Source organism: Lithobates pipiens, unplaced genomic scaffold (assembly GCF_037356315.1).
Source record: "Lithobates pipiens isolate NorthernLeopardFrog02 unplaced genomic scaffold, aLitPip1_a1.2 Scaffold_28, whole genome shotgun sequence".
Lineage (NCBI taxonomy): Eukaryota > Metazoa > Chordata > Amphibia > Anura > Ranidae > Lithobates > Lithobates pipiens.
This window is the reverse complement of record NW_027507789.1, coordinates 203,941,706-203,969,603: the sequence shown is the minus strand read 5'-3', so window position 1 is coordinate 203,969,603 and position 27,898 is coordinate 203,941,706. Positions and strand designations below refer to the sequence as shown.

Genomic DNA, 27,898 nt, shown 5'->3' with positions numbered 1-27,898 from the left:
AGCCTTTAGGAGGAGGGAGAGATTGTGCATTTACTGTGGCCAGGCAGGTCACTTTTTGAAGTCTTGTCCTACCCGTCCAGGGAACGCCCGAACCTTGAGGTCCTGTCATGGACAGACCTTAGGTGGCGTTGTTTCATCCCCAGTTATCCAGAAGGATAAGCCCCTGGTTTTGGTCACCCTTTCTTGGGCTGAGTCGTCCATCGAGATACAGGCACTAATCGACTCTGGGGCTGCAGGCCTGTTCATTTATGCTGCATTTGTTTCGCACCACTCGATTCCGCTGCAGCTGCGTGACACTCCACTTGCCATTGAGGCTCTTGACGGGAGACCTTTACAGCCTGCCCATGTGACTCATGAGACGGTTCCGTTGTCCATGGCCATAGGGGCTCTTCACCATGAGATAATCAAATTCCAAGTTATTTCCTCACCCAGATTTCCGCTGGTTATTGGTTATCCTTGGTTGCAGAGGCACAACCCCTCTTTTGATTGGCTCCGTGCTGAGGTTCTCTCCTGGTCACCACAATGCAGTGCGATATGCTTCCTGAAGGTATACAAGGTCCTGTGCACCGCTTCACTCCCCTCCCTGCCGGAGGAGTACCGTGATTTTGGCGATGTCTTTGATAAAGGTCAAGCCGGTAGTTTGCCTCCACGCCGGCCTTATGATTGCGCAATTGACCTTCAACCTGGTGCCATACCTCCTCGTGGCCGGGTTTACCCTTTGTCGGTCTTGGAGGATAAGGCCATGGAGAAGTATGTTGCTGACGCACTCTCGAGGTTTCCTCCGCAAGTCCTCATCTCCTGTTGGTGCTGGTTTCTTCTTTGTGAAAAAGAAGAGCGGTGAACTGAGACCTGTATAGATTATAGGGGTCTCAATCGTGTCACGATTAAGAATGCCTACCCGATTCCATTGATTACAGAGTTATTTGACCGCCTCAAGGGAGCAACGGTTTTCACAGAGCTTGACCTGAGAGGAGCATACAATCTCGTGAGCATTAAGGAGGGCGACGAGTGGAAAACTGCGTTTAATACCAGAACAGGCCATTATGAATACCTGGTAATGCCTTTTGGCCTTTGTAACGCCCCGGCAGTTTTCCAGGAATTTATTAACAATGTCCTCCGAGATTTGTTGCAATTGTGTGTGGTGGTTTATCTCGATGATATCCTCATATTTTCCAAGTCCCTGGAGAGCCACCACACAGATGTCTGTCATGTACTTCAGAAACTAAGAGAGAACAATCTCTATTGTAAACTGGAGAAGTGCGAGTTCCATCGTGAACAGGTTACATTCCTGGGCTATGTCATTTCCACTGCTGGTTTTTCGATGGACCCAGAGAAACTGTCGGCAGTCGTACAGTGGCCTCGACCCGTGGGTTTACGTCCTCTGCAGAGCTTCCTGGGCTTTGCTAAATACTATCAGAAGTTTATTCGTAACCTCTCGTCTCTGATCAAGCCTCTGACTGATATGACCAGAAAGGACGGTAACCCACAGAGTTGGGCTCCGGAGTCCATTAAGGCCTTTGAGACTCTCAAGGCTGCCTTTGTTTTGCTCCTGTGTTGGCACATCCTGATCTTACGTTGCCTTTTATCCTAGACGTTGATGCTTCTGAGAATGGAGTAGGGGGCCCTCCTGTCTCAATGTCCTAACTCTGAGAGCACTATGCATCCGTGTGGCTACTTTTCCAAGAAATTGTCACCTGCTGAATGCAATTATAAGATTGGTGACAGAGAGCTGTTGGCGATCATTTTAGCCCTGAAAGAATGGAGACATCTCCTTGAAGGTACCACTGTGCCCGTTCTTATTCTTACTGACCATAAAAGAATCTTACATTCTTGTCTGAGGCTAAGCGACTCTCTCCCAGAAGGGCGCAATGGGCTCTTTTCTTGTCGAGCTTTAATTACATTGTCTCATTCTTACCCGGTACTAAGAATGTAAGGGCTGATGCCTTGTCACGACAATTTTCCTCCACTTCCAAGTCGGAGTCGGTTCCGGTTCCTATGATTCCTCCTGCTCATATCTTGACTACGGTTCACACCAGTCTTACTTCTCCTTTGGGTGACAAAATTCTTGCTGCTCAGGTCCATGCTCCTCCTGATAAACCTTGTGACCGCTGCTTTGTCCCAGAGAGTCTACGTACTGCAGTTCTCCAGACTTACCATTCTCCCAAGGCAGCTGGCCATCCTGGGAAGAATCAACTCAATTGGGCCATCTCCCAACAATTGTGGTGGCCTAGTTTACGGGCTGATGTTACTGCCTTCGTAGCTGCCTGTCCCGTGTGTGCTCAGAGTAAGACTCCATGACACCTCACAGTGGGCCTCCTACAACCCATACCCAATGGAGAGAGGCCATGGACTCCCCTGTCTATGGATTTCATTGTGGAATTGCCCAACTCCCAAGACAACACTGTTATCCTTATGGTGGTTGACCGGTTCTCAAAGATGTGTCATTGAATTCCACTTAAGAAGTTGCCCACCTCGAAGGAACTGCCTTCCATTTTTACTCGGGAGATCTTTCGCTTACATGGGCTACCCAAGGTGATTGTCTCGGATAGGGGCAGTCAGTTTGTCTCCCGGTTCTGGCGAGCCTTTTGTGCACAGTTGGGAATCCAGCTTGCGTTCTCTTCTGCGTATCACCCGCAGTCTAATGGGGCCGCAGAATGAGCCAATCAGTCCTTGGAGCAATTCCTACATTGCTATATTTCTGACCATCATAACAACTGGTCTGACCTATTACCTTGGGCAGAGTTTGCTCACAACAGTGCCTTGAATTCTGCCTCCCGATTGTCTTCATTTATGGCGAATTATGGTTTCCAACCTTCCATGTTGCCTGACTCGTTTGTTCCACGGAGTATTCCTGCATTAGAGGAGCATCTCCGTGGTCTTCATTCCACTTGGGTACAAGTCCAGGAGGCTTTGCATCATGCTAATGATAGATACAGACTCTATGCTGACCGCAGACGCCTGCCTGCACCTTCCTACCAGGTTGGGGACAGGGTCTGGCTGTCATCTCGCAACCTCCGGCTTCGTGTTCCCTCACTGAAGTTTGCACCTCAGTTTATTGGGCCTTTCCGTATCCTTTGCAGGATTAACCCAGTAGCTTACGCGTTGGACCTTCCTCCTAGTATGCGCATCTCAAATGTGTTTCATGTCTCCTTATTGAAACCGTTGGTCTGCAACCGATTTACCACCTCGTGCCACGTGCTCACCCTATTCAGGTTGAGAACCATGAGGAGTATGAGGTACAATCCATTGTTGACTCCCGTAGGTTCCGTGGGCGCATACAGTACCTTGTGCATTGGAAGGGGTACGGTCCGGGGGAACACTCCTGGGTTTCTTCCTCTGATGTACATGCCCCTTTCCTCCTCCGCAAGTTCCATAGACGTTTTCCCCTCAAGCCCGTTGGCCCTCCAAGGGAGAGGGGTCATAGAAGGGGGGGTACTTTCAGGGCTGGCTTAGCCTTTCATCCTCTGGGCTGGCCGCTCAGCTGTCGGCTAATTGCCAGCTCTCTTCTCTTTCCACAGTTACCAGCTGTTCCCGATGATGCTCATCTGACCTGCCTATTTAAAGCCTTCCAGCTCACTCTTTCCTTTGCCTTCGCGTTGGTCACATCACAAGGAACCATCTCCTGCTGTTTGTTTCAAGACTGGCTTGCTGACATCCCTCCTGGCTTCTTATCCTGCTTGCAGTTGCTCTCCTTGGATCCCTGACGTCTGGACTGGCTGATTACCCGATCTAGTTTATGAACTTTGGACTGGCTGACTGCCCGATCTGGCTACTGGACTCTGGCTATGCTTGACTACACTTTTTTTTTCTATTTACCTTTTTATTTTTATTAATAAACAAGTGTGATTTGATTGTACTTCTGTCTCTGTCCGTTTCATGGTTTCTGACACCTGGACCTGCGACAGCACCCTGCCAGTAAAAACTATGACCTTACTACCAAAAAGTACTGGATCCCAGGGACCAGCTCTCTAAAGAGAAGCATTCAGAAAGCAAAACCTCGTTTCTTCAGACACGAGGCCCGGGTACCATCCATTTAGCCCATGAAAGGACATCAGAACGGATTAGGTCAGCATGGTTAGCCCCAGCAGGGAAGCTTCCAGTGAAGCTCAGCACAGCACATCTTTACCCGTGACCAACACCTTAGACCCTGACAAAAAAAACTGAGGACTCCCAGTAGTGGGAGGGGTTATATAAGGAGTACACTTCTGGCATTAGCACGTGCCAGTGTCTATCACCTATCAGTGGCCCTAAAATCCACATAGTAAGTACAATGGCTCTGTGTCCCCTGATGTAAGAAAAGAAAATGTGTTGTGCCAGTCAATTTTCCATGTTTTGCTGCGGGAGGTTAGCAACACTGATTCGGGGTCATGTCATTTTTGTAATCACTATATGTTGAAAAGGATTTTTAAATGTAATATTAATAAAGTTATTGGATTTTAAGGCCGACTGTACACGGTTCGAATATCAGCCGGGTCCTGCTGAATTCAAACAAATTCATGGACAGGCTGATCGACCAAGTTCCCCTACCCACTCCCACCAGGGGAAGACAATTGCTTGGCAGAAGGGATTCCCCTGTCAACACTATCTCTGAATCATGCAAATTTCTTTCCTGTGACCCATGGTTGCAGAAAATAAATTTGCATCGTCTATGGCCTTCTTAGTTTTAGTCAGGCGTGGTTTTTTTTTTGTGTCGCATCCATTGAAAAAATAAAATAAAAAGACAGATCTTAAAATGGACAGCAAGAAAAAACTGCCTGATGCACTCTAATCACCCCAAGCTAAAAGTTGCGTAAAAAAAAAAAAAAAAAATTGACAAAAAAAAAAAAAAAAATTGACAAAAAAAGGGGGGAAAAAAATAAATAAAAAACAAAGAATAATAAATAAATAAAAAATAAAGAAGTAGCTAATGCATTGATAATAAGAGCTAGCTGTCAGTCAGTTATACTTTAGAGTTTTATTTATTTAAGCTCCCTCTACACTGGTTTCCATATGCGATATTAACCTTCTTAGTATCCTTAGCACTACAGATCCATTATTGTCATATTGTTTGTGGTCAATAGTGGCTGGTTGCAAGAATATCCTCCCGCAATATTGGTGGTCAGTAGTTGGCTAGAACAATAACCTCCCTTTTTCTACAGCATTGGTGTTCAGTGGCTGGCTGCAAAAATGCTTCACTCAGCACAACTGGTCAGTGGCTGGCTGTAAATTTAACCTCCCTCCACCAAACTTGGTGGAGGTCAGTGGCTGACAGAAAGATGGTCCTTTTATTCCCTGGTCTAGTGGGGCAATCTGTACCAAAAAAAAACAAAACACACCACTTACCTATCCTGCAGTCTTGCGCAGCTTTCTCTTCACATGGTTACATTGTGCGCCGTCACTATGGTGAGAATGCATCGGGCACCATGTGGTTCCAACACGCCTTAAAGTGGAACTAAAGTTCCACTGCTATTCACTGTGAGTAGGCAGGTTTTTTTTTATTGCAGAAGAGACATGCAATGTCTCTTCTGCAATTAAATTCACCTACCTGCCTGGCTCTAAGTGATTGCAGTGTAGTTCACAATGGGCAGCCCAATCCCTGAGTGCCAGAATGACAGCCTCCTGCGATGGCCAAAAACCAGCACACAGAAGAAGGTGTCGGGGCCAGTGAGGGATGGGCCCATTGGGGGGGGAAGATGAGTACCTTCTGCCTTCAGTTCAGCCTTTAAGTCTCTTCCAGGTATCAGAAGGCGACTGCAGCAGTTGCAATGATTGAGCTGTGAGAAGTCACACAGCACAGAGCTGCCTCCACCTGCCTCTCTCAATAATTATCTGCTTAGATGCTGTATACAGGCCTCCTTCAATGCCGGGGGGGGCTATAACCTAGGGAGCATTCCTGTGACGGGCACGCCATTGCCACTCTGCATATCACACTGGGGCAGCCAGTACATGGCAGTACCCAATGTGGACCACAACATGTGAAGTGAGCATCAGTGGGCCTCATCCCCCTTGTGCATTGCACCATAGGTGTGCACAGCCTATATATATTTTTTTATTTATATTTAATATTATATATATATTATATTATATATATATATATTTTAGGAGCCCTATTAGGAGGCTTTGGTGAAATATCAGGGTTTAAATTGTGGAAATCTGCGCTACACAGGGTGAATAGGGTATGCCCAGCCACACCCTGTGCACACACCTATGCATTGCACACATTACCCATACATCAATGCACACAGCCCGGCCACAGGGCAGAAAACCTGATTTCTTTCTGCTGCCGTCAAGTAATGGTTGCAGGTTGGCTCTGTCCCCCAGATTGTGACTGGACAATGAAAAAAGAAGCCACGGCCTCATGAGCTCATCTGTCACTCAGTTCCCTCCCATCAGCATGTTCCTCATCAGCACATGAACACTGTAGCTTAAAGTGGTTGTATACCCGAATTTTTAACTTTTACCTACAGGAAAGCCTGTATGGTTTAGGAGATATTCCCCTCGGTATGTGCCGCTGACTGCAGCGGCGCATGCGCACAAGGGGATTCTCGGCCTGAAAATCCGGCAGTGGCCGGCCGGAATGAAATCGACGATATCGCGGCTCCGGCCACTCACAGCGCCGGAGCCGCGATACCCGGAAGAAACGCAGAGGGAGCATGTCAGCTCCCTCGGCGTGGATCGGGCCAGATGTCGGGGCCTCGTTCTAAGGTAAGTATTTCATAATGAGCTAGTACGCGGTGCATACTAGCTCATTATGCCTTTTGCTTTGCAGGTTTAAAAAAATAAATAAAAAATTTGCGGGCTTACTACCGCTTTAAGTGATGGGCTGCTTGTGCTCTCTCCTTGTCTGAGCTTTGCTGTACAGGGACTGAAAGTGATTTATTTTTTTTTTTAAATAAACAAACAAAGCTTTACAAACATGTTATACTTACCTCTTCTGTGCAAGGGTTTTGCACAGAGCGGCCCCGATCCTCCTTTTCTGGGGTCCCCTGGCGGTGCTCCTGGCTGCTCCTAGTCTTGAGTGCCTCCACATAGAGCTACTTTCCATGGGGGCGCTCTTGCAGGCACGCTCCTGAGTCCTGCTGCCGACTCTCGTGTCACTGGATTTGATTGACAGCAGCGGGAGCCAATGACTCCTGCTGCTATCAAATTATCCAACGAGGACCCAAGACAGCGGCTGGAGCTGCTGTGCTCATCCCGTCGCTGGAGCGATCGGGCTCGGGTAAGGAAAAGTTCCTTTCCCTACCTGGATTTTTGTTTGTCGCTGTTATGATTAGACGATCTGGCAGATGGAGATTAAATCACAACCCATTTCACAAGTGGTTTTCACTTTCAATGCTTTTAACTGCTGCAGGCAAGCTGCCTTTATTGAGGGTATATATGAACATTAGAGGATCGCAGTGTGACTGCAAACACAGCAAAGGAAACACAAACAAAAACAGTCTGGAAAAGCCAATAACTGATGCAACAACAAAAAATTGTATTCATTAATTTGGTTATTATTGGAAGCAATTGAAACATCCAGTACTCTTTCTATTTTTACCCTGTAAAGTTACTTTTTCCTCGAAATTACCGGGTTTATTTTGCTTCGTTCTGACATTTCCACCCTTTTTTCTTCTCAAACTCAATGTCTTCAATGTTTTCCATGTCCAACATCCACTTGTATTTACATTCCCATGTTCCTGCTCATCATCTTGACCAATTTCCTTCTTGATTTTTGGAGGTCTCGTCTCATCTTCTTTATGGTTTTCTTCCCCATGTTCTTCCCTGCGGTCACAGTTTACTCTTTTCTGTCTGTTCAGCCCTACTTGATCATTTCTTAGCAAGTCTACTGGTCCCCAGACAAACTCGCATTTCGGTTCGTAGTGTTTCCAGGCAAAGCGCACTAAATCTTGACGTTTTCTCTTGTCCTTTACGGAGAACATGAAATAGTCCAACGCGCTCTTTTTTACTTTCTTTAATTGGCCTCGACACAGGGTTTCCACCAAGAAAAAGTGGACCAGAGGAGCTTGAAAGCGTTCAAACCCCAGGTCCCCCAAGCACTTCAAGATTCGACTGATTCGCAGGTTGTTATGAGTGTGTCTATGAATAAAGAAAAAGAGAAAACAAAATAAAAAAATAAAATGCTGAAATACAATCCAGGTAATTGTTTGAGATACGGCACTATGTTAATTTAACTGACAATTGTGTGGTTGTGAGACGCTGTACCCAAATAAAATGCATGTCCTTTTTTTCCCCCCCACACAAATAGAGCTTTCTTTTGGTGACATTTGACCACGACTGCAGTTTTAATTTTTTTGGCGCTATGAAAATAAAAATAAATAAAAAAAAAACCATATCAAAATGTAAAAAAAAAAAAAAAGAAAAAAAGAAAAAAAACGCAAGAAAAAAAATTCTTCATAAATTTAGGCCAATATATATTCTGCTACATGCGTTTGGTTAAAAAAATAAATAAAAATCAAAAAAAAAAAATCCCAATAAGCGTATATTGATTGACTTGCGCAAAAGTTAGAGTCTTACAAACTATGGGATAGATTTATGGATTTCTTTTTTACTAGTAATGGCTGCGATCAGTGACTTATAGCGGGACTGTGGCAGACAAATCAGACACTAAGTGACACTATTACAGTGATCAGTGCTAAAAATATGCACAGTCACTTTACTAATGACAGTGGCTGGGAAGGGGTTAACATCAGGAGCGATCAAAGGGTTAAAAGGCGTTTCTAGGGAGTGCTTGTACTGTGGGAAGACAGAGATCCTTGCTCCGGCTTAGCAGAAACACAGAATCACTATAGTCACCTTCTCACATAACAGGGACCTGCCTTGCTTACATAGGCAGACCACCAGTGTTAAAGTGGTTGTATGCTCACTTTTTTAACTTTTACCTACAGGAAAGCCTATAATAAGGCTTACCTGTAGGTAAAAAAAATATCTCCTAAACCTGTACGGTTTAGGAGATATTCCCCTCGGTATGCGCCGCTGACTGCAGCGGCGCATGCGCACAAAGGGGTTCTCGCCGTGAAAATCCAGCAGCGGCCGACCGGCCGGACTGAAATCTCCCGCGCGCATGCGCGAGAGTGACGATATCGCGGCTCCGGCCACTCACAGCGCCGGAGCCGCGATACCCGGAAGAAACGCCGAGGGAGCATGTCAGCTCCCTCGCCGTGGATCGGGCCAGATGTCGGGGCCTCGTTCTAAGGTAAGCATTTCATAATGAGCTAGTATGCGGTGCATACTAGCTCATTATGCCTTTTGCTTTGCAGGTTTAAAAAAAAGAAAAAAAAAATTTGCAGGTTTACTACCGCTTTAATTTAGTCGAATAAAACGACCAAAAGATTTTAGTCGACAAAATAAATATGATTTTAGTCAACTAAAATACGACTAAAACTGAAACAATTGAGATGACTAAAAATACGACTAAAACTAAAAGCCATTTTAGTCAAAAGATTATGACTACAACTAAATTGCAATTACTGAAATGTACTGGAGATTTTAGTCAACTAAAATGTACTGGAGATTTAGTTGACTAAATACGGCTAAAACTAAAACAACTGCAGAAGACTAAAATGGGACTAAAACTAAAATGCAATTTTAGTCCCAAGACTAAAAATTAACACTGCAGACCATTGTTCTGCTTCTCGCGGGACAGAGAGAGAGACAGAAAGAAAGGACCTGGGTTTAAATGGTAAAACAGCCCAAGTTGTCTAAATTATTAAAGGTCAAGCCCAAAAGATTATTTTCTCACTATGATCTAATGAGGTGCTAATCTCTGGGGTCCAATTTAAAGCTAGCAATCTACTACTGCTCATCTTGTTGTCAAACCCTAAAGAAAGCAGCTCACGTGTTCAAATTCATATATCTTTCTTCCCAATTCCCCGCTCTGCAGACTTCTCCAGTCTTCTCATTTTCTAGATGCAGACCGTAGAATCCCAACATGAGTTTATATGCCGCAAGGAGATTCCTCATGACTATTTGGTCGTTCTTCATTTCCTAGGGGACAGTCATTTGTTACAATGAACAGTATAAATTTATTTATTTATTTTTTAACAGTCAGAAGTAGGACAAAAAGGAACTACACCAAACTTGCCCCCCCCCCCTCCCATAATCTCCCTGTAGGGTATGTTCTAGTATGTTTTTTTTTTCCTTTTACCCAATTTCCATAATGAGTAACACATACCTCCCAACTTTCTGAAATGTGAATGAGGGACACCTATTAGCAAACGTATGTAGGCATAGGACACACCCCCTATTAGGCCCCCCTTAAAAGGAGAATTGTATAAAAAAAAAAAATATGATTGGTTAAACCCACAAGTGCATTTTACCATTACTATTCCTTTATATTGGCTTTTGGAATTTACAAAATGTAGCAATTTAGAAATTGGATGAAAGGTTTAGCGCTAGAAAACACTTTTTGAAAGATAAAAAGTGCATTTTATATACAATATATGGATCAGACAAAAATGAAGGACAAATGAGGAGGAATGGAGGGACATTGTTCCAAATCAGGGATGGTTGGGAGCTATGAGTAACATCACCAGGCTTGCACATTTCTTGCAAGGGAAATTTCTGTTAGGCGGGATCAGTCTCCAATGAGGTCTTTACTCAGTGCCCCAGAAGCTGCCTGCCACCCAGCATCCACAGGTAGATCCTAGTGAAGTATAACTACATTCTTCGCCAGACCCAGGACTTCAGTGCAGTGATCTCCAGTAAATATAATCCTAAGCAATCACCCCCAGGACTTCAGCCCAGCAGCTGCTGAGGCCCAGACTATAATTTATGGTCTTTCTGGCTATCTTCCAGGGGCAACAGCCCCCTAGGATACTGGAACCCTCCCCTGAGGGAAAAGGACCCCCTATTCTGACCTCCTGTACATTTATCACCTCCCCAGTCACCTTCTGGAAACCTCCTTTCAGGGATTGACTGGGGCATGATAAATATTCAACTGATCACTTGCATCTCCCTGCCCTTTGTTCTATACTTTTGACAATATAGTGTATCGAAAATATAGTGCATATACAGTTGGATGGAGTTTGATTCATGGGATTTCTACTACCTTAATCTCTTTTTTGTGTAGAGGAATGGCATGTGGGTTAACACCAGGTTCTTGAAGTGGAAATAGCCTGAAAAAAAGAGGTTTATATCTGTTAGAGGTAAAAAATGTTCCTGGGTACAGTGAAGATGTCACTATCTATATTCTGAATGCTTTTTGTGTCCCCATTGGAAAGTTTACCCTCCCTTCCTGTGGTGTCTTTGGGACAGACCGGCTTCTCCTTCAAGACCCAGAAAATAGAAGAGTTTGTATTCCAAGGGTATTAGATAGTGGTAGATCAGAAACATTGTTACACTTACCACTGGATGTAGTTATGGTTGTGCTCTAGCATATTATAATCACCTTTCCCTTTATTAAGGAAGTCTTCAATGTGATAACCTGAGAATGATAAAGAATTAGATTATTACTTCCACTCCAATTAAATAACACACTTTATAGGGCCATCCTTTAAGCTACTGGTGGAGAATGCGGGCAGAGAGATCCTTCTGGCACAATTCTCTACGTCCTAGGAGTTTTAGAAGTCAGATGGCCAATACGGTTCTCACATTTGGATTTGGATTCCTTGCACTTACATCTGAACATCAAACAGCTAAATATAGTACAAAAAATGAAATACATTTATATCAGCATGGTTTTGCCTGCCAAAGGATTTGTATTTCTGCCATTCAGTTGTGAAATTTAAAAAACCCTTTTAGACAGCAGAGGCAGACAGGTGACCCCACCTTCCTGGTACAGCTATAGAAGGGATAGAGTGGTGTCCCCATACAGTGAATAAGCAGCAGCAGGCTGATTAGGTCATCCCTTTGCTTACTGTGCTAGCTCTACCCATCAGAATGGTCCTTGTCAGCATATTTGCATGCACGCCTGATTGGCTCCAAGTTCTTCCCTTCCCTCTCTGGGTTCTGCTGCACAGTTAAAGTTAAATTTGTGTTGTTCATATCTTTTAGGAAGACTTACATTTTCTAACTGAACCAAAAACCTGACAGAGTCTCAAATCCTTGCTCACTCCGAAGAAATAAAAAAAAATTGACTGGATTTGGGTTTTAAAAGGAAAATAATTGAAAACAGTCCAAGTATTTCAACAAGCAGTAATTCAGCAGTGTGCCACAATACAATGCATTAAAGTAGCCAAAAAAATAGGATTTTTATAACAGCTTACCTGTAAAAATCCTTTTCTTTTGAGGTACATCACGGGACACAGAGACTCAGTAATTACTGGTGGGTTATAGGGTATCACTAGGTGATTGGACACTGGCACACCCTAGACAGGAAGTTGAATCCCCCATATAACCCCTCCCCCTACTGGGAGGTACCTCAGTTTTGTAGCAAAGCAATATAAGTGTATTGGAAGAGGGGAGGGACCTCTGTGTCCCGTGATGTACCTCAAAAGAAAAGGATTTTACAGGTAAGCTGTTAAAAAAAATCCTATTTTCTTTCTCGTACATCACATGACACAGAGACTCAGTAATTACTGGTGGGATGTCCCAGAGCAATGCTATCCGAGGGGAGAAGAGCCACACAACATAGTGTGTACTCAGACCTGAGGACCCTGTACCGCTGCCTGCAGCACACTACACCCAAAGGCGAAGTCCTCATGCCTTCTCACATCCACCTGATAAAATTTGGTGAATGTATGGATTGATGACCAGGTTGCGGCCTTGCAGATTTGAGCCATGGAGGCCTAGGGATGCACCGCCCACAAAGCACTAATAGCCCTAGTGGAGTACGCCTTGATCTGAAAATGGCGGAATCTTTTGCTTCAAACCATAAGCTTGAACAATTACTTGTCGAATCCATTTAGCAATGGTAGATTTTGATGCTGCCTGTCCTCTCTTAGCACCCTCTGGCAATACGAACAAAACATCCATTTTGCAAACCTGAGCTGTCGCTTCCAGATAGGCTTTGACTGCTCTCACTACATCCAAAGAATGTAGTGAATTCTCTTCCGTAGAACAGGGATTTGGAAAAAGGAAGGCAGAACAAGATCTTGGTTTAGATGAAAACCTGAGACCACCTTCGGTAGAAAACTAGGATGAGGGCGTAACACCACTCTATCCTTGTGCATTATCAGATACAGTTCTTTAAAAAAAAGAGAGGGCCGCTAATTCTGATACTCTTCTGGCAGAAGAAATGGCCACCAGAAAAATGAATTTCCTTGTTAGCAGAACTAAGGGAATCTGATGTATCACAGTTCCCAGGACACAGCGGGGACCAGTGGAGACGCGCATGCGCAGAAGGGAACCGGAAGTGAAGCCGCAACGATTCACTTCCCGATTCCCTGACAGAGGATAGCGGCGGGGGCAGCTGAGAGATGAGTGATTGCTCATCATCTGCTGCCAACATCGCTGGACCCTGGAACAGACAAGTGTCCATTTATTAAAAGTCAGCAGCTGCGCACTGGGGATCCGGGTGACTTTATACACATCTTCTGGTCCTGCCTGGTAATTCAGTGTTACTGGTCACAGGTACTATCCATAATTCATGAAGTGGTGGGAGTAGACGTAGCCCAGACCCCGCGGATATGCCTTCTGGGATTGGTGGAGGGGGTGGCCCCCAGGATAGCAGACAGAACCCTGATAGGACTTCTACTCTTTTATGGCAGAAAAATGATCACCTTATGCTGGAAAAAGCAGGCCCCGCCGTCATTACTACTGTGGAAATCCCATGTCAATAAAGTCTTACCACATTATAAGGAAACATAGCATAACAGGGGTTGCCCCAAAAAATACACGAGAGTGTGGTCTAAGTGGCTGGCTGATGCCTCCACAGTGACTACAGATTAACATGTCCGGGATGTCATCCTGAGGAAAGATGGGAGTGTGGTTGGGGTGGGTCCCTGGTATTGCTCCACTTCACTGTCTTATATTATTTAGTGTAGCCAATATTATGAGTCTAGTTCACTTCTTCTGGTGTCCCTTGCGGCCCGACTGCAGAATTTGGTCCCAAGTTGTTTATATGGAGTGGGAGCCAACCTAGCACTAAGTTAGTTGTTGTTGTTGTGGATGTGCTACAGTTGTCGATTATACTGTTGGAATCGCTTGATGGCCCCTGCGTGGGTCTAACCATAATACTGTGGCATGTCACTGTTCTTTGTTGAATGTTTGTTTGTCTGTCTAAAACTCAATAAAAAATATTTTCAAAAAAAAAAAAAAAAAAAAAAAAAAAAAAAAAAAAAAAAAAAGGTCGGCAGCTGCAGTATTTGTAGCTGCTGACTTTTAATATTTTTTTAAGGTGCAGCTCCTCTTTAAGGCATTGTGGGTATATGGAGGAACATGCAAAACGTAAAATAGGTGAAATATGTAAAAAAAGAAAAAAAAAGAAAGAAAAGGCATTGTTAAAGTGGACCTTCCGCTTATCGGAACCCTCCCCCCCTCCGGCGCCACAATTGGCACCTTTCAGGGGGGAGGGGGGTGCAGATACCTGTACAGTACAAGTATCTGCACCCACTTCCGGGATAGCTCTCTGTGGAAAGGGGCGTACATTACGCCCCTTTCCGAAAGTCCCCCGCTGCCTGCTGGGAAACACACGGATTCCAGAGGCAGCGGGTCCATCCTTATTGCGCAGCACGACTCGCGCAGTAGGGAACCGGGAAATGAAGCCGAAAGGCTCCACTTCCTGATTCCCATACCCAAGATGGCGGCGGCAGCACCCGAGAGACGATCGAGAGATCGGCTTCGGGTACCGACATCGCGGGCGCGCTGGACAGGTAAGTGTCACTATTTTAAAAGTCAGCAGCTGCAGTATTTGTAGCTGCTGGCTTTAAAACAAACAAACAAAAAAAAAAAAAAACGCGGAGTCCCAGCGGACTCCCGCTTTAAAGTAATGATATGTCCCGGGGCGTCCATTTTTTTTTTAAAGATGTGCATGGTTTTAAAAAAAGTGTATAATGCAACCAGGGCCCTTGTCTATCCCACCCTAATAACCTATCCCCGTTCTCCTTTCATTCATCCTATCCCACCCCTTTCTTCCCCTACCTTCCCTTCTTTTTGTTGTTAGTGCAAGCATGCAACTAGTCCACCAGATGTGAGGTTAGAGATGGAAAAAGAAGTGGGGAAAATAGGAAAGCAAATGTGAAATGCATATGAAGATGAAAGGACCCCAGGGCTCCTTACCCAATTCCTCAGACTAATATATATACAGAATGTACATATTAATATATACCTTACCACCTAACATCAACCTAGAAAAGAGGCAATATCAGTAACAAAACTGTATGCTCAACTGTAAATATGAAACCCCACTGTTATTCCTTCTCTCTGTAACGTTATAGTGGCGTTGTATGCTTGTATTGCATTGTCTTTGCCCATGTTGGGCATTAACAAAAAACATATACGGTATGTGAAAAAAAAAGTGTATGATGGATGCGCTCTGAAAGTTTGATTTATTCCATTGTGTTTATAACCTAAGGCCAAGGGATAGAGGTAGAGCGCCAGTTTATTGCTATAGTCCAATGGATGGAGCTAAACAAGGTATGAATAAGTCTAGTGCGGGAAATAGGTATATCTGATATGGGTGTCAATAAGAGACATCTGTGGTGTTAAAGAAACTGTTCTACCTGTTAATTGTTCTATTTTGATCTTTGTTTGTTGTCATATGGATTTAAGACGTTTGCAGTTCCAAAAAAGATGTAAAAAAGTACCTTGATCAGAGCAGCCCCTAAAACAGAGGGGGGGGGGGGTGTTGATGGGTAGAAAGAATTAATTTATTCAGGGGTTAAATACCACCTAGTGTGAAGCTTAATAGCCAATTCCCTAACGGATATTGTTCTGGTACATTTTTGTACGTTTCGAATCATAATATCCCATTCCTCTTGTGAAAAAGATTGGTCCAAGTCGATCTCCCATTGGAGCATAGGTTTGGATTTTTCTGACAGGGAAAGTTTAGACATCAATATATCCGAGAGATCAACCCCCTAGCCTTGCAGACTGTGCTGTCTCCGAGGCTGGCGGAGCTTCTATGGAAAGCTGCTGTCCTGCATTGCACCGCGCATGAGCCCCCCCCGTTCATTGTCACTTTAAACAAGCCGCTGCAGGCTTCAGTACGATTCTTTACAATTTTAAACTTGTTGGAAGTTTGCTTAAAGTGACAGCCAGCATGCCCATCAAGATCTGTGTTTACCATTTCCAAAACTGGACCTGAAATTCTTTAAAGGCATCAACAAAACTACTGGAAGTTTGCCAAAAGCTTTGCAAAAGCCTTTACACAAGCTGAAGCCTGTGCGAACGAGGCCTAAGCGTATACTAGGCTTACATATACCTATACTGTCCAAGTTGCATTAAAAAAGTGATCCAAGCCCTAAAGAATAGTTCCACTCTTACACCAAAACATTGAATAATTATTCCCAATAACCTCCACTCCTCGCTGCACCTATTTGATGATAATCATACGTTGCCCACGTCTTCTAGTGTACTGATCTGTGCACTTTTAAACTCCTTACATAGCTCCACAGGTATAGTTTGGTACACTGGCAGACATGGGCGGCCAAAGATTAAACAGAACAGCAGATAAGTACTGTGAAGACCGGAGGAGTGGGGAGGCCACTGGAAATTCAACTTTAATGTCTTGGTGTATAGGTGGAATTACCCTTTAAGGCCTGGTTCACCCAGGTTTCAGCTTATACAAGAGCAGCGTGTACAGCAAGCCATTTGTGAAGGTGAAAACCCCATTTGAAAATAAATCAGTAGATCCACAGATCACCGCTGAAATAGAATCCAAAGTATGAGTTCTCATAAAACAAAAAAGTTAAACTTCAACTCCTAAGCTTTTCTATGGATAGTTTAATGTGATGTTTGGGAAGTGTAAAGAGTGGGTCAAATTTAAAAAATTTCAGCAAAAGTTGACTTGCATATCATTTTAGCTTGCTATATTTAGGGATTTGTTGATCTTATGCCCAAATTTTAAATTACATTAAGAAAGCAAACCTCTCCTTGGTACTTACCATTAGGTTTGAACGATATCTCATTTCTGTAAAAACTTAGATTGGGCATTTCTTTCTACAAAAAAAAAAAAAGGGTAATTTAAGGCAGTGCATCAGTTTAAATTTCCTAGTTATTTCTGGTAAAAGCAATCTATGGATGTCTTCAATTTCGGAAAAAAAGTTTACTAGGGGTTCCATGAGCAAAAAAACAACTTCTGCCACTGACAATGATATTTTTAGCCATCCTTCCCGGAGGCCAATTGGACCCAGAATGAGGGCAGAGGGATTAAGCCAATGCATAACAGGATATTCACATATCTGTAAAAAAAAAAAAAAAAAAAATAGCGCCCCGAACGGGAGGGGGGAGAAAAGGAGGTAGTCATGAAGGGTACAAGGAGTGGATCAAAACGTCCTTTGTACAGAAGGAGAACAACAGGTTTTAAAGAGACAGATATGGCCTCTAGGCCAGGGAAGAGGACCAAGTCCAGGAGGACAGCGAGGTCGCAAGACCTCTTGAAGATAAGCATCCGTGTACACAAAGTGTTGCCACGGTCCCCAGGTGTCATGGAAGGTCTCCTCTTGGTTGTGCAAAATAGCTGTGAGGTCCTCCATGTCCCCACGTTCATTCACTTTGGAAAACCACAAGGATTTTGACAGCAGGTTCTCAGATCTCCAGCACAGGGGATTGCAAGCCTTGGCCGCATTCAGTAGCTGAATAGTGAGGGAAGCCTTATATTTCTTGATAGAACGGTTCGAGAGGTGCAACAGGTAGGCCACAGGGTTCCCCTCCAGGTCAACATTGGCCAGGTGTTTGACAGTAAATCGATCACCCTTCGCCAAAAGGGCCTAAGTTTGGGACAAGCCCAAAAGATATGGAACATCGTTCCCTCCGTATTGCCACACCGACAACATAAACTAGGGACCGGAGGAAAAAAAAAGTGCACCCTATACCACTGGGTTAAAATTTTGTAGCCAGTCTCTTGGATTCTAGTGGCCAATGAAGACTTCTGGGCAAAGTTAAGAATCTTCTCCCTCTGCGGGTCTGAATTGGGTTTACAAGATCTGATTCCCATTTAGAAAGGAGACAGACAGAGACAGAGAGGCTCCTGCCTGTGGTAAATATGCTCTATTTCTGTGAGCTGGTGAGAAATGCCTGATGAGCGTAGGCACCTATAGAGAAAATTGCGCAGCTGAAGACTCTTCCATTAAACAAAGAGCTTTTACAAAATAAAAAACCAACAGTTTTTGGCAAATCAGTTCAAATTTAGTGACTGAAAGTATTGAAGCAGAAGAGTCAACAGGACAGACAGGCTGCTAGGAGACTCATAGAATAGTTGGCATCAGTAGGCTGCAGGTTTTAGGTCATGGGTGCTCAACATGTGGCCCTCAGCCTGTTGCGGAAAAATACTAGTCCCACCATGACTCCACCTTTGAGAGTTGTGCTTGTAACTGTCAGGCTTGAAATGCCTCATGGCACTTCTCGTTCCGCAATAGCTGGAGGGCCACAGGTCGAGTACCCATGTTTGCCATGACAGGTTCTCTTTTCACAATTTTATTTCATAGCAGAAAGACAGAAAGTTTTGGAAAAGCTTACCAGGTCAATGCGGTCACTGGGATCTGAATGCCGGTACCCATGTCTGTAGTTTTTCATATCCCGTGCAGCTGAAGAGTACATATACGGGTACTATAAAGAAGTGGTGAAACAGTTAAAGAGGCATTCTGCTTTGTCAATATAATATTCCAATCCCCAGTCAAGTTTCCATGTCATCACTGATGGGAATACCCCCCTCAGATTAGAAATGCATTTGAAGTAATCCTCATGGCACCAAGTTAACCACTTGCCGACCGCCGATATACGTTGGCACAATGGCAGTGGTGGCAAATGGGAGTACCTGTATGTCCCCTTTAATTTGCGGGGCTAGTGGGCACACCGCTACTTACTGCATGACTGTGCCCGCGGACTTGATGTCCGCCGGTGCCCTGCGATCGTGTCATGGAGCGGCAGAACGGGGAGATGCCTATGTAGACAAGGTATTTCCCTGTTCTGCCTAGCAACATGACAGATCTACTTCTCCCTGTCATCAGGAGCAGTGATCTCTGTCAAGTTGTAGTGAGCCCACCCCCCCCCCCCCCCCCCCCGCAGTTGGAATCACTCCCTAGGACACACTTAACCCCTTAATCCCCCCCTAGTGTTTAACCTCTTCCCTGCCAGTGTCATTTAAACAGTAATTAGTGCATTTTATAGCACCGACTGCTGTATAAATGACAATGGTCCCAAAAATAGTGTAAAAAGTGTCCGCCATAATGTCGCAGCCAGGATAAAAATTGCAGATCGCCACCATTACTAATACATTTATATATATATTTTGGGGATATTTATTATAGCAAAAAGGTAAACAAATATATATATTTTTTTTCAAAATTGTCGCTTTTTTTTGGTTATAGCGCAAAATATAAAAAACAGACGTGATCAAATACCACCAAAAGAAAGCTCTATTTGTGGAGGAAAAAAAAAAAGGATGTCAATTTTGTTTTGGTGTAACATCGCACAACCACGCAATTGTCAGTTAAAGTGATGCAGTGCCGTATCACAAAGAGTGCTCTGGTCAGGAAGGGGGTAAATCCTTCTGCGGCTGAAGTGGTTAAAGAACTTTCTCAGAAGACTCTCACCTGAGCAGTCTAAAAGCCAATAATTACAGTGGATACCCTTGGCCATTACAGAAAGGATGGTGTCATACCATACAAGACCAGTTCACCCAAGTCAGCATGGTAAGGTCTATGGACACAAAGGCTTCTTCTGCCACCCCTCAGCCCAATCCTATTGTCCCACATTAGCCAAGAACAGTGGACAAACTACTACTATAGGGTCAGGCCCAAAAGCAAGAAGGACATGGGGTGGATCACCAGTGCTGCTCTCTATGCTGTTCTAGTTAAAGTACCTACAACTTGATTTTCCCCAGTTAGGACATCAAATTACCTCATATCTGGATTTTACGGGTTTTCCATTTTGCGGCCTTCTGGCTATCAGTGATGCCTAAGGTGTATAAAGACAACAGATTTGTTGCAAATATTGCTAAACACAGAAAGGCAAGAGCAAGCGGCTCATCAAAAACCTGCACATGTCTGTCCTATATAAATTCCACAAAATAAAATGTCACAATGTAGTGATTATGTGATATAAAAATGTAATGATAAATATGGGGAATATTTAATTAAATAAGGAGATGAACAATAGCCAATTTAGCGGCAATATAGATCTATACCCAATTTAACAGACAGACCATGTAGGAAAACGTTCGTAAATAATTTGCCCCGCACACTGTAAATACGAATATCAAAACACAAGCAGTAAAAATAGGATATTTTCCTAATACTTACCTATAAAAATCCTTTTCTTTGAGTACATCACAGAACACAGAGTGAGGCTAATATTCATTACCTACTGGGTTATACTTCATCTCCAGATGAATAGACACAGATAGACCAAAGGTCTTTAGACAGAAAGTGATCTCCTATATAAACCCCTTCCATACAGGAAGTATGTCATCCTCAAAAAAAAAAAAAAAAAGAGAGGGATCTCTGTGTCCCATAATGTACTAAAAAATACTATTTTCTTTATCATACATCATGGGACAGTGAGGCTAATATTCATTACCTACTGAGATGTCCCAGAGAAATAGCCTTGAGGGGAGGGAGACACCCTGCCAGACAATGGCCATCAGACCTTATACGGCAGCCCGCAGTACACTGCGGCCGAAAGCCGAATCCTCGGCTGCTCGAACGTCTACTTGATAAAAATTTTGTGAACATATGCACTGAAGACCAGGTACAGTAGCAGCCTTACAAATCTAAGCCACAGATACCTGATGGTGAAAAGCCCAGGAGGTTCCTACACCCCTGGTAGAATATGCTTTCATGCTGAAGGGAGGAGTTTAAGTTTAAGTTTCAGATCGTAGGCCTGAATGACCAATTGATGGGCCCAATGGGCTATGGAAGCTGCCTGCCCCTTCTGGGGTCCTTCTGGTAAAACAAAAAAGGAGTCTGATCCTCGGATCTCCACAGATTTAGTCAAATAAATTCTGACTGCTTGCACTACATCCAAGGAGTGCAGTCGTTTCCTCTTCCGCCGAATGAGGCGGAGAGAGAAAATGTCCCGATTCAAATGAAAGGCCGACACCACTTTTGGCAAAAAGGATGGAACAGGTCTTAACACGACCCCTGTCGTGATGATGGATCAAGTATAGTTCCCTGCACAAAAGGGCCGCCAACTCTGACACCCTTCTAGCCAAGGTGATGGCCATTAGGAAAGCTAGCTTGTGTGACAGCAAGACTAATGGAATTTCCTTGATAGGCTCAAATGGTTGTGTCCATAAACACAGACAGCACCAAATTTAAGTCCCAGGGACACATAGGTGACCTAATGGGGGCAAAGCAAATGAGTTGCCCCCTGCATAAAGGCTTGGACCAGCGAATGGGAGGCTAAAGGCTTTTGGAAGAATACTGACAGGGCTGAAATCTGACCTCTGATTGTACTCAAAGCCAATCTGATTTCCACAGCCGACTGTAGAAAAGAGAGAGTTCTCCCAAACACGTATTTTTATTTATGGTTTTTAGTTCAATCTTTCGTATGGAGCTGTGATATCCTAACCTAGATCTTCCTTAATTAGTTTTATTTACTAACCTCAAACATCAGGTCCACTGGGGTTGAATAGTTACGCAAACCTGAAACCACTTTGTACTGATTAAGTTTGGTTAACATAATTGGCTGAAGAACCAGTTCCTCAAGGCCTGTTTTCCTGTCATTGTATCAAACGATTCATGAGAAGGGCAGATTCAGTTATTGCAAAATCATAGTTCATTCGTTTTTGCAATTTTAGGTATCCATGCCATGACAAAAAACACATACTTTTACCATCCACCTAAACTGCAGATGTCTTTCCTGTCAAAACCCTTCCCCATCTGAAGATGTAATGGCACCCACCCATCTGAAGGGTGACTGTGGAAAAGATGGCCACTTTGGTCACCTACCTTGCCCTAGCCTGTTTACAGGATAACAGAGGCGCAATGGTACATTGGTGGGTCCATCCATGTCCTACAAAAGACCTGTCCTAGGTGACAAGAAGTCAGCAAGATTGAAAAAAAAAAAAAAAAAAGTTAAGAAAAGATATTGAAGGAGGATCTGTGTTGGTCCATAGCTGCTTAACACGGAATTCTATAGAGTAACTTTACATACCTGGGTAATTTTCCTGACCTTGACGTCATTTGTAGACCATTCTTGCTCCACACTGTCATCCGCCTCATCTTCCTCCCAGGTTGAGTCATAAGAGGTCCTATCCATTCTATCCCAGCAGCCAGGGTAAAAAGGACCGGTAAGCCTAGAACACAAAAAAAGAGTAAACTTTTCAGATAAGAGCTGCTAAGCATTCCTACATCTGTACAGAAAGGGCAATAAATATGTCATATGTGTGCCCCTTTGCTGTCAACCCATTGCCTAAAACAAATCCGATCACTAAAATCTGATGAGCACACGCTATGTGTTTTTCTCTATTTAAAGTTCCTAGAACCGCAGTTTGGTTTAGGGTTTAATTGTACCAAATTATGGTTTCAGTACCAGTCTAGCTGGATTGCACTGTGTTCTGCTGGGCCACAGGTAGCACTGTCCTCACTGGTAAATGTGAGAACGCAGTTCAGCTGGGCGTAGCGAGTGTCAATTTTCTTGGAACCAGCACAGTGGGCGTGTCTTCCTGCTGTGCATTCTGGGAGAGTGTACTGACATCACGTGCTTATGGGTTCTGGTCCAGAAGATGTTTCTGTCCGTTTGGTCCTGGTCCTCCTGACCAGCCCCCAGGGCCCTCATGGCCTGGGGTGCGGATCCATCCAGTTACGAGTCTCGGGGCTGGCTAGCCCGAGGCACAGTAACTGGAGGGAGGATTCGGAGGTGGTCCGGTGCCGCATCATCTGTGGAGAGGCCCAGCAAGTAGAGAAGTAACCAGGGGAGGACTCTTTGGGAGAAGGCCACGCTGAAGGCTGGTTTCTCAGAAAGAGCCTGGAGGCTTAGTTGAAAGACCCCAAGTGAATCTACACTCGTACGGTATCGCCGGGCCGGTTGCGAGATACTGGTACCGTATAAGGGCTCTCTAAATTGGTCTACATCCTTCAGTTACTACAAGTGTTCTACAACAAGTCTGTGGCAGAGACTTTACTACAAGTGTTCTACAACAAGTCTGTGGCAGAGACTTTATTCAGAGACTTTATTCAACCGTTCCATATGCAAGTCTGTGGCAGAGGCTTCGCTTTATCTGACCACTCTATCAGGTGCTAGGCCTAGCGAAAGGAGGTCTACCCGGTAGCTGTGAGAATCCAGTTGCGAGTGGCTATTCTCTGGATTTCTATAGTGAGAGACTTCCTATTTTGAGTAGTTCCAAGAGTACCTGGACTTTCTACCTAAACCCTCTAATCCTCATTGTTTACCCTTTTTGCAAATAAAAAATCCCAAAAGCGGATCCAGTGTCAATTTCTACAATTCTTTGGGCCATCTACCTCGGGAAACTCCTAGACCAGGGATCTGCAATTAGCGGACCTCCAGCTGTTGCAAAACTACAAGTCCCATCATGCCTCTGCCTCTGGGTGTCATGCTTGTGGTTGTCAGAGTCTTGCTATGCCTCATGGGAGTTGTAGTTCTGCAACAGCTGGAGGTCCGCTAATTGCATATCCCTGGCCCTAGACGTACACAAGGTCAAGAAGGTAACGGTAAGCCCAGCAAATCAGCCGCTCCTTCGGGGGTCAGTGCTACATAAGTATGCATATGCAATACCTGTAGGACCCAAAAAATGAATGCAATGGTCTCCGCTACTACAACGATCGCTGCTGTAGTCCAAGTTCCATGCTGAGCAGCTGCCCTGCTACCTTGGAATTAGTAGTTTCCATTGGGAGCCCATGTTACAGGGTGACAATGCAGGAGCACAAATAGGAAACAAGGACAGAATAATGTCAGCCTATATCAAGAAGTGCCTGAGCAAAAACCCCAATAGCAGCCAAACCTACTTTAAAGCTGAACTCCAGGTATAGATTATATTGCATAGTTACAATAGTCTAGCTTGGATCACTGTAAGCATGCATATGACATAACGGCTGTGAAAGCAAAGAATCACTGGAGTAGCCGCTACTAAAACAGCAATTGACACCATCTTCTGGGTATTGTGCCGATTGGTTGCCCTGCTACATAGACACCACAGGGGGTCACTCTCTTGACACAGACATCATTCATAAAAACACTGCATTTTTCTCAACAAATGCAAAACATTCTCTGATTGGAAGAGGTGAAGATTTTGACAGCTCCGCTCCATACCTCGTCCAATCAATCAGAGAAAGCCCTGTTTTAGAAAAAAAAAAAACAGGATCCAGAAGACACGACTACAGTGATTCTGCTTTCACAGAGGTTCCCTAGGTATGGCATATGCATACAGGCATTTTTCCAAGCTGAACCAATGTAGCTAGGCGATAAAATCCATACCTGCAGTTAAGCTTAAGGGCCGGTTCACACAGCGAGGCGATGCGAGGCGACACGACTCGCCTCGCCTCGCTCCCGCAAGTCGCCCCAGTTCTGTACAATGGAACCGTTCTGAGAGGAGCGACTCGAGTCGCTCCGACTCAGAAAAAAGGTTCCTGTACTACTTCTGGGCGACTTCGGGGGCGACTTGCATTGACTTCTATACAGAAGTCCTCTGCAAGTCGCCGCTGAGGTCCCCGCAGGTCGCGGCGAGGCAAGTCGGAGACGCCTCGCCACGCCTCGCTGTGTGAACCGGCCCTTAGGCTTTTATTTACACTTGTGCTTGGGGGGAGGACAAAAACATGCAGTTCAGAAAAACATGCAGCTGAGCCACATTTTTACTGCTCCTCCTTATGGCAGCTGAGGGGGAATATATATGATGTGATGCTTTGCATTGTGGTGCAGCAAAAATGATCTCTGCTGCTGCATTTAGAAGGCAATACTGCCCACTGAATGAAATTAATTCAACTGAATAGGGGTGCCCTGCAACAACGTGTAATGCAGGCAGATGCAGCATGCTAGTTTGAGATTTAAGGAAGTTAACCAGTTGCTGATCCTGGCTTTTTCTGACATTTGTGGTCAAGTAAATATCAGTATTTTTTTTTATAGAAAATCACTTAGAACCCCAAAACACACACACACACACACACACACACACACACACACACACATATCTGAGACCCTAGAGAATAAAATGGAGATCATTAATATATCAAATCAATATTTTATGTCACACTGCATTTGTGCAGCGGTCTTTGCAAATCGCCATAGGTGTATGTGAGCTCGCTTTTGTGAGCGCGCCGGCTTCCACTGGCAAGGAGGCGACCCAATCAGCGGGTCTGGCAGACTCGATGTCTGCCAGCCACCCGCGATCATTCCCCGCAGTGACAGAAAAGGGATCTGCCTGTGTAAACAAGGCAAATCTCAGTTCTGACAGGGGAGATCACACAAATCCTGTCTCCCTGCTGTGCAGGAAGACAGATCTGTGTGTTGTAACAGTGAGCCCATCCCCCATACACACAGTGAGGGAACACATTTAACCCCTTGATCGTCCCTGATGTTAACCCCTTCCCTGCCAGTGTCATTAGTACAATAACAGTGCATTTAGTACTGATCACTGTAGTAATGTCACTGGTTCCCAAAATTGTGGCAAAAATGTCTGTTAGGTGTCCAATGGTCCACCGCAATGTCGCAGTCCCGCTAAAAATCACTGATCGCCGCCATTACTAGTAAACAATAAATAAATAAAGATGCCATAAATGTATCTCCTATTTTGTCGACGCGATAACTTTGTGCAAACCAGTCAATATACGCCTACTGGGATTTATTTTACCAAAAATATGTAGCAGAGTACATATTGGCCTAAACTGATGAATACATTTTTTTTTTGGAAATGTTTTATAGCAGAAAGTAAAACAAAAATGGTTTTCTTTAAAATCGTTACTTGTTTTGTTTATAGTGGAAAAAATAAAAACCGCAGAGGTGATCAAATACCACCAAAAGAAAGCTGTACTTGTGGGAAAAAGAGGACATCGATTTTGTTTGGGTGGAATGGCACAGGACCGCACAATTGTCAGTTAAAGCGACACAGTGCCGTATCGCAAAAAATGGCCTGGTCATTAAGGGGGTAAATCCTTCCAGGGCTGAAGTGGTTAATGAATAAAAAAATAAAACATTAAAAAAAGTTAGCCCAATTGTATTTACGCCGAGTAAATAGACACCCAACATGTTACGCTTTAAAATTGCGCACACTCGTGGAATGGTGACAAACTACGGTACTTAAAAACTCTATAGGTGGCGCGTTAACAATTTCTACAATTACATTGGTAACGTGCCGCTAATATTATCGGAGCTTTACCGCTAACTCCGCCCCCCCCCCAGTGTGAAAGTGCCCTAACTGAAAAAAGATACTGGGGTTATGGCAGCTAGCTGCTGCCATAACCCCAGTATTTAAAAACAGTAATGATGTATATTTACAGGCAGTGAAAAGGCAATATGACCCCTGCTCACTGCCCCTCAAATGCCCTGAACACTGGGTCCATGCTATTGCAATGTCAGACATCGCATGGGATTCGCACCTCATTGCTGTGCAGATCAAATTCGATATTTTTGCGATGCGGATTCAGACATACAGATTGTATGGCTGAATTTTCATTGCATTCGGACCAAAATGGTGCAGGACCCCCTTTTTTTTTTTGGGTCTGCACTGGAATCGGATCGTATGGGTGATCCGATTCCTGCACCATTTCACACTGCGATCTGCAAACCGGTCCGTGGATGCCACTGACTTTGTATTGACCCAGCAGCAGTTTGCAGAGGGCAGTGTGAGAGACATGCGATTCAGGAACCCGCACTGGAATCGTGCTAGTTCTCGCATCGCAGAGGTGTGAACCCAGCCTTAAAGTAATCCTTGGCTGCCATCGTGTTTGTTCAGGTACTTTCTATTATAGGGTGACAACATTCTTCTGTGCTCCTCTCCCAGCTGTGCTCCTGTGTTGTCACCCTGTTACATCGGCTTCTAATGGAGACTACAAAACGTCAACACACATTATGCAGGCAAAGTCTACTATTGTCATTGCTAGGAAATCTACCCCAAGAAATGCTTCTACTGCATTCGTTTTCAGAGATCTAAAAAAGGCGATGAAATAGGGAATGCACATTCAGATTGCAAGGTGTATGGGAGCTTAAAAATTTGGGGCCAGTGGGTGAAATAACAGCAGCTCTAAGGCTGCTTTCACACTGCAGCGGGAGCGGCGTCGGCGGTAAAGTGCCGCTTTTTTTAGCGCCGCTTTACCGTCGTTTTAGCGGCGGTGTGCGGGCGCTAGCGGGGTGGTTTTAACCCCCGCTAGCGGCCGAAAAGGGGTTAAACCCGCCCGCAAAGGGCCGCTGCAGCGGCGCTTTGCCGGCGGTATTGCCGCGGTGTCCCATTGATTTCAATGGGTAGGAGCGGTGAATACACCGCTCCTTCACCGCTGCAAAGATGCGGCTAGCAGGACTTTTTTCACCGTCCTGCCAGCGCATCGCTCCAGTGTGAAAGCCCTCCGGCCGTTTTTTTTCAGGCGTTACACAGGCGCTATTTTTAGCGCTGTAACGCCTGAATACCGACCCAGTGTGAAAGCAGCCTAAGTAGGAACATAGTAGATAGACAAGACTCTATTATGAAGGGGCCAAAGGGAAAGCGCAACAGATATGAAAAGCAGAAAGTCAGAAGTCTAATTTTGTATAAACAATCCCTTCAGTTCCCCGATCGTCTTACCTGAAGTCTGGAGAGTTAGAAAAAGAAAAACACCTCTGTGATCAGGAAGTGTCAGCGATCATCGTCCAGGAAGGTGTGGACTCCTCGCTGCTCCTTTCACTTTCCATTCTCAGGCTGGGATGGCTATATCCTTCTGGAGAAACAAAAATC

General features: G+C 44.5%; 1 protein-coding gene across 2 annotated transcripts; it reads right to left on the bottom strand.

Moving 5' to 3' along the window:
• Positions 1-7,299: 7,299 nt before the first annotated feature.
• On the bottom strand, positions 7,300-27,898 carry LOC143936034 (opioid growth factor receptor-like). 2 transcript variants are annotated; one of them, XM_077460318.1, is made up of 9 exons: positions 27,749-27,898; positions 22,177-22,318; positions 19,921-19,977; positions 18,538-18,627; positions 16,965-17,019; positions 11,326-11,404; positions 11,030-11,096; positions 9,818-9,966; positions 7,300-8,058 (listed from the first exon to the last, which is right to left on the bottom strand). In XM_077460318.1, the coding sequence occupies exons 2-9, from the start codon at positions 22,279-22,281 to the stop codon at positions 7,476-7,478; spliced, it is 1,185 nt and encodes a 394-aa protein (XP_077316444.1). In that variant the 5' UTR covers positions 22,282-22,318; positions 27,749-27,898; the 3' UTR covers positions 7,300-7,475. The 2 variants fall into 2 exon arrangements, with proteins under 2 accessions (XP_077316444.1, XP_077316445.1); XM_077460319.1 differs by lacking the exon at positions 27,749-27,898 and adding an exon at positions 21,972-22,051 and having other exon boundaries at positions 22,177-22,320.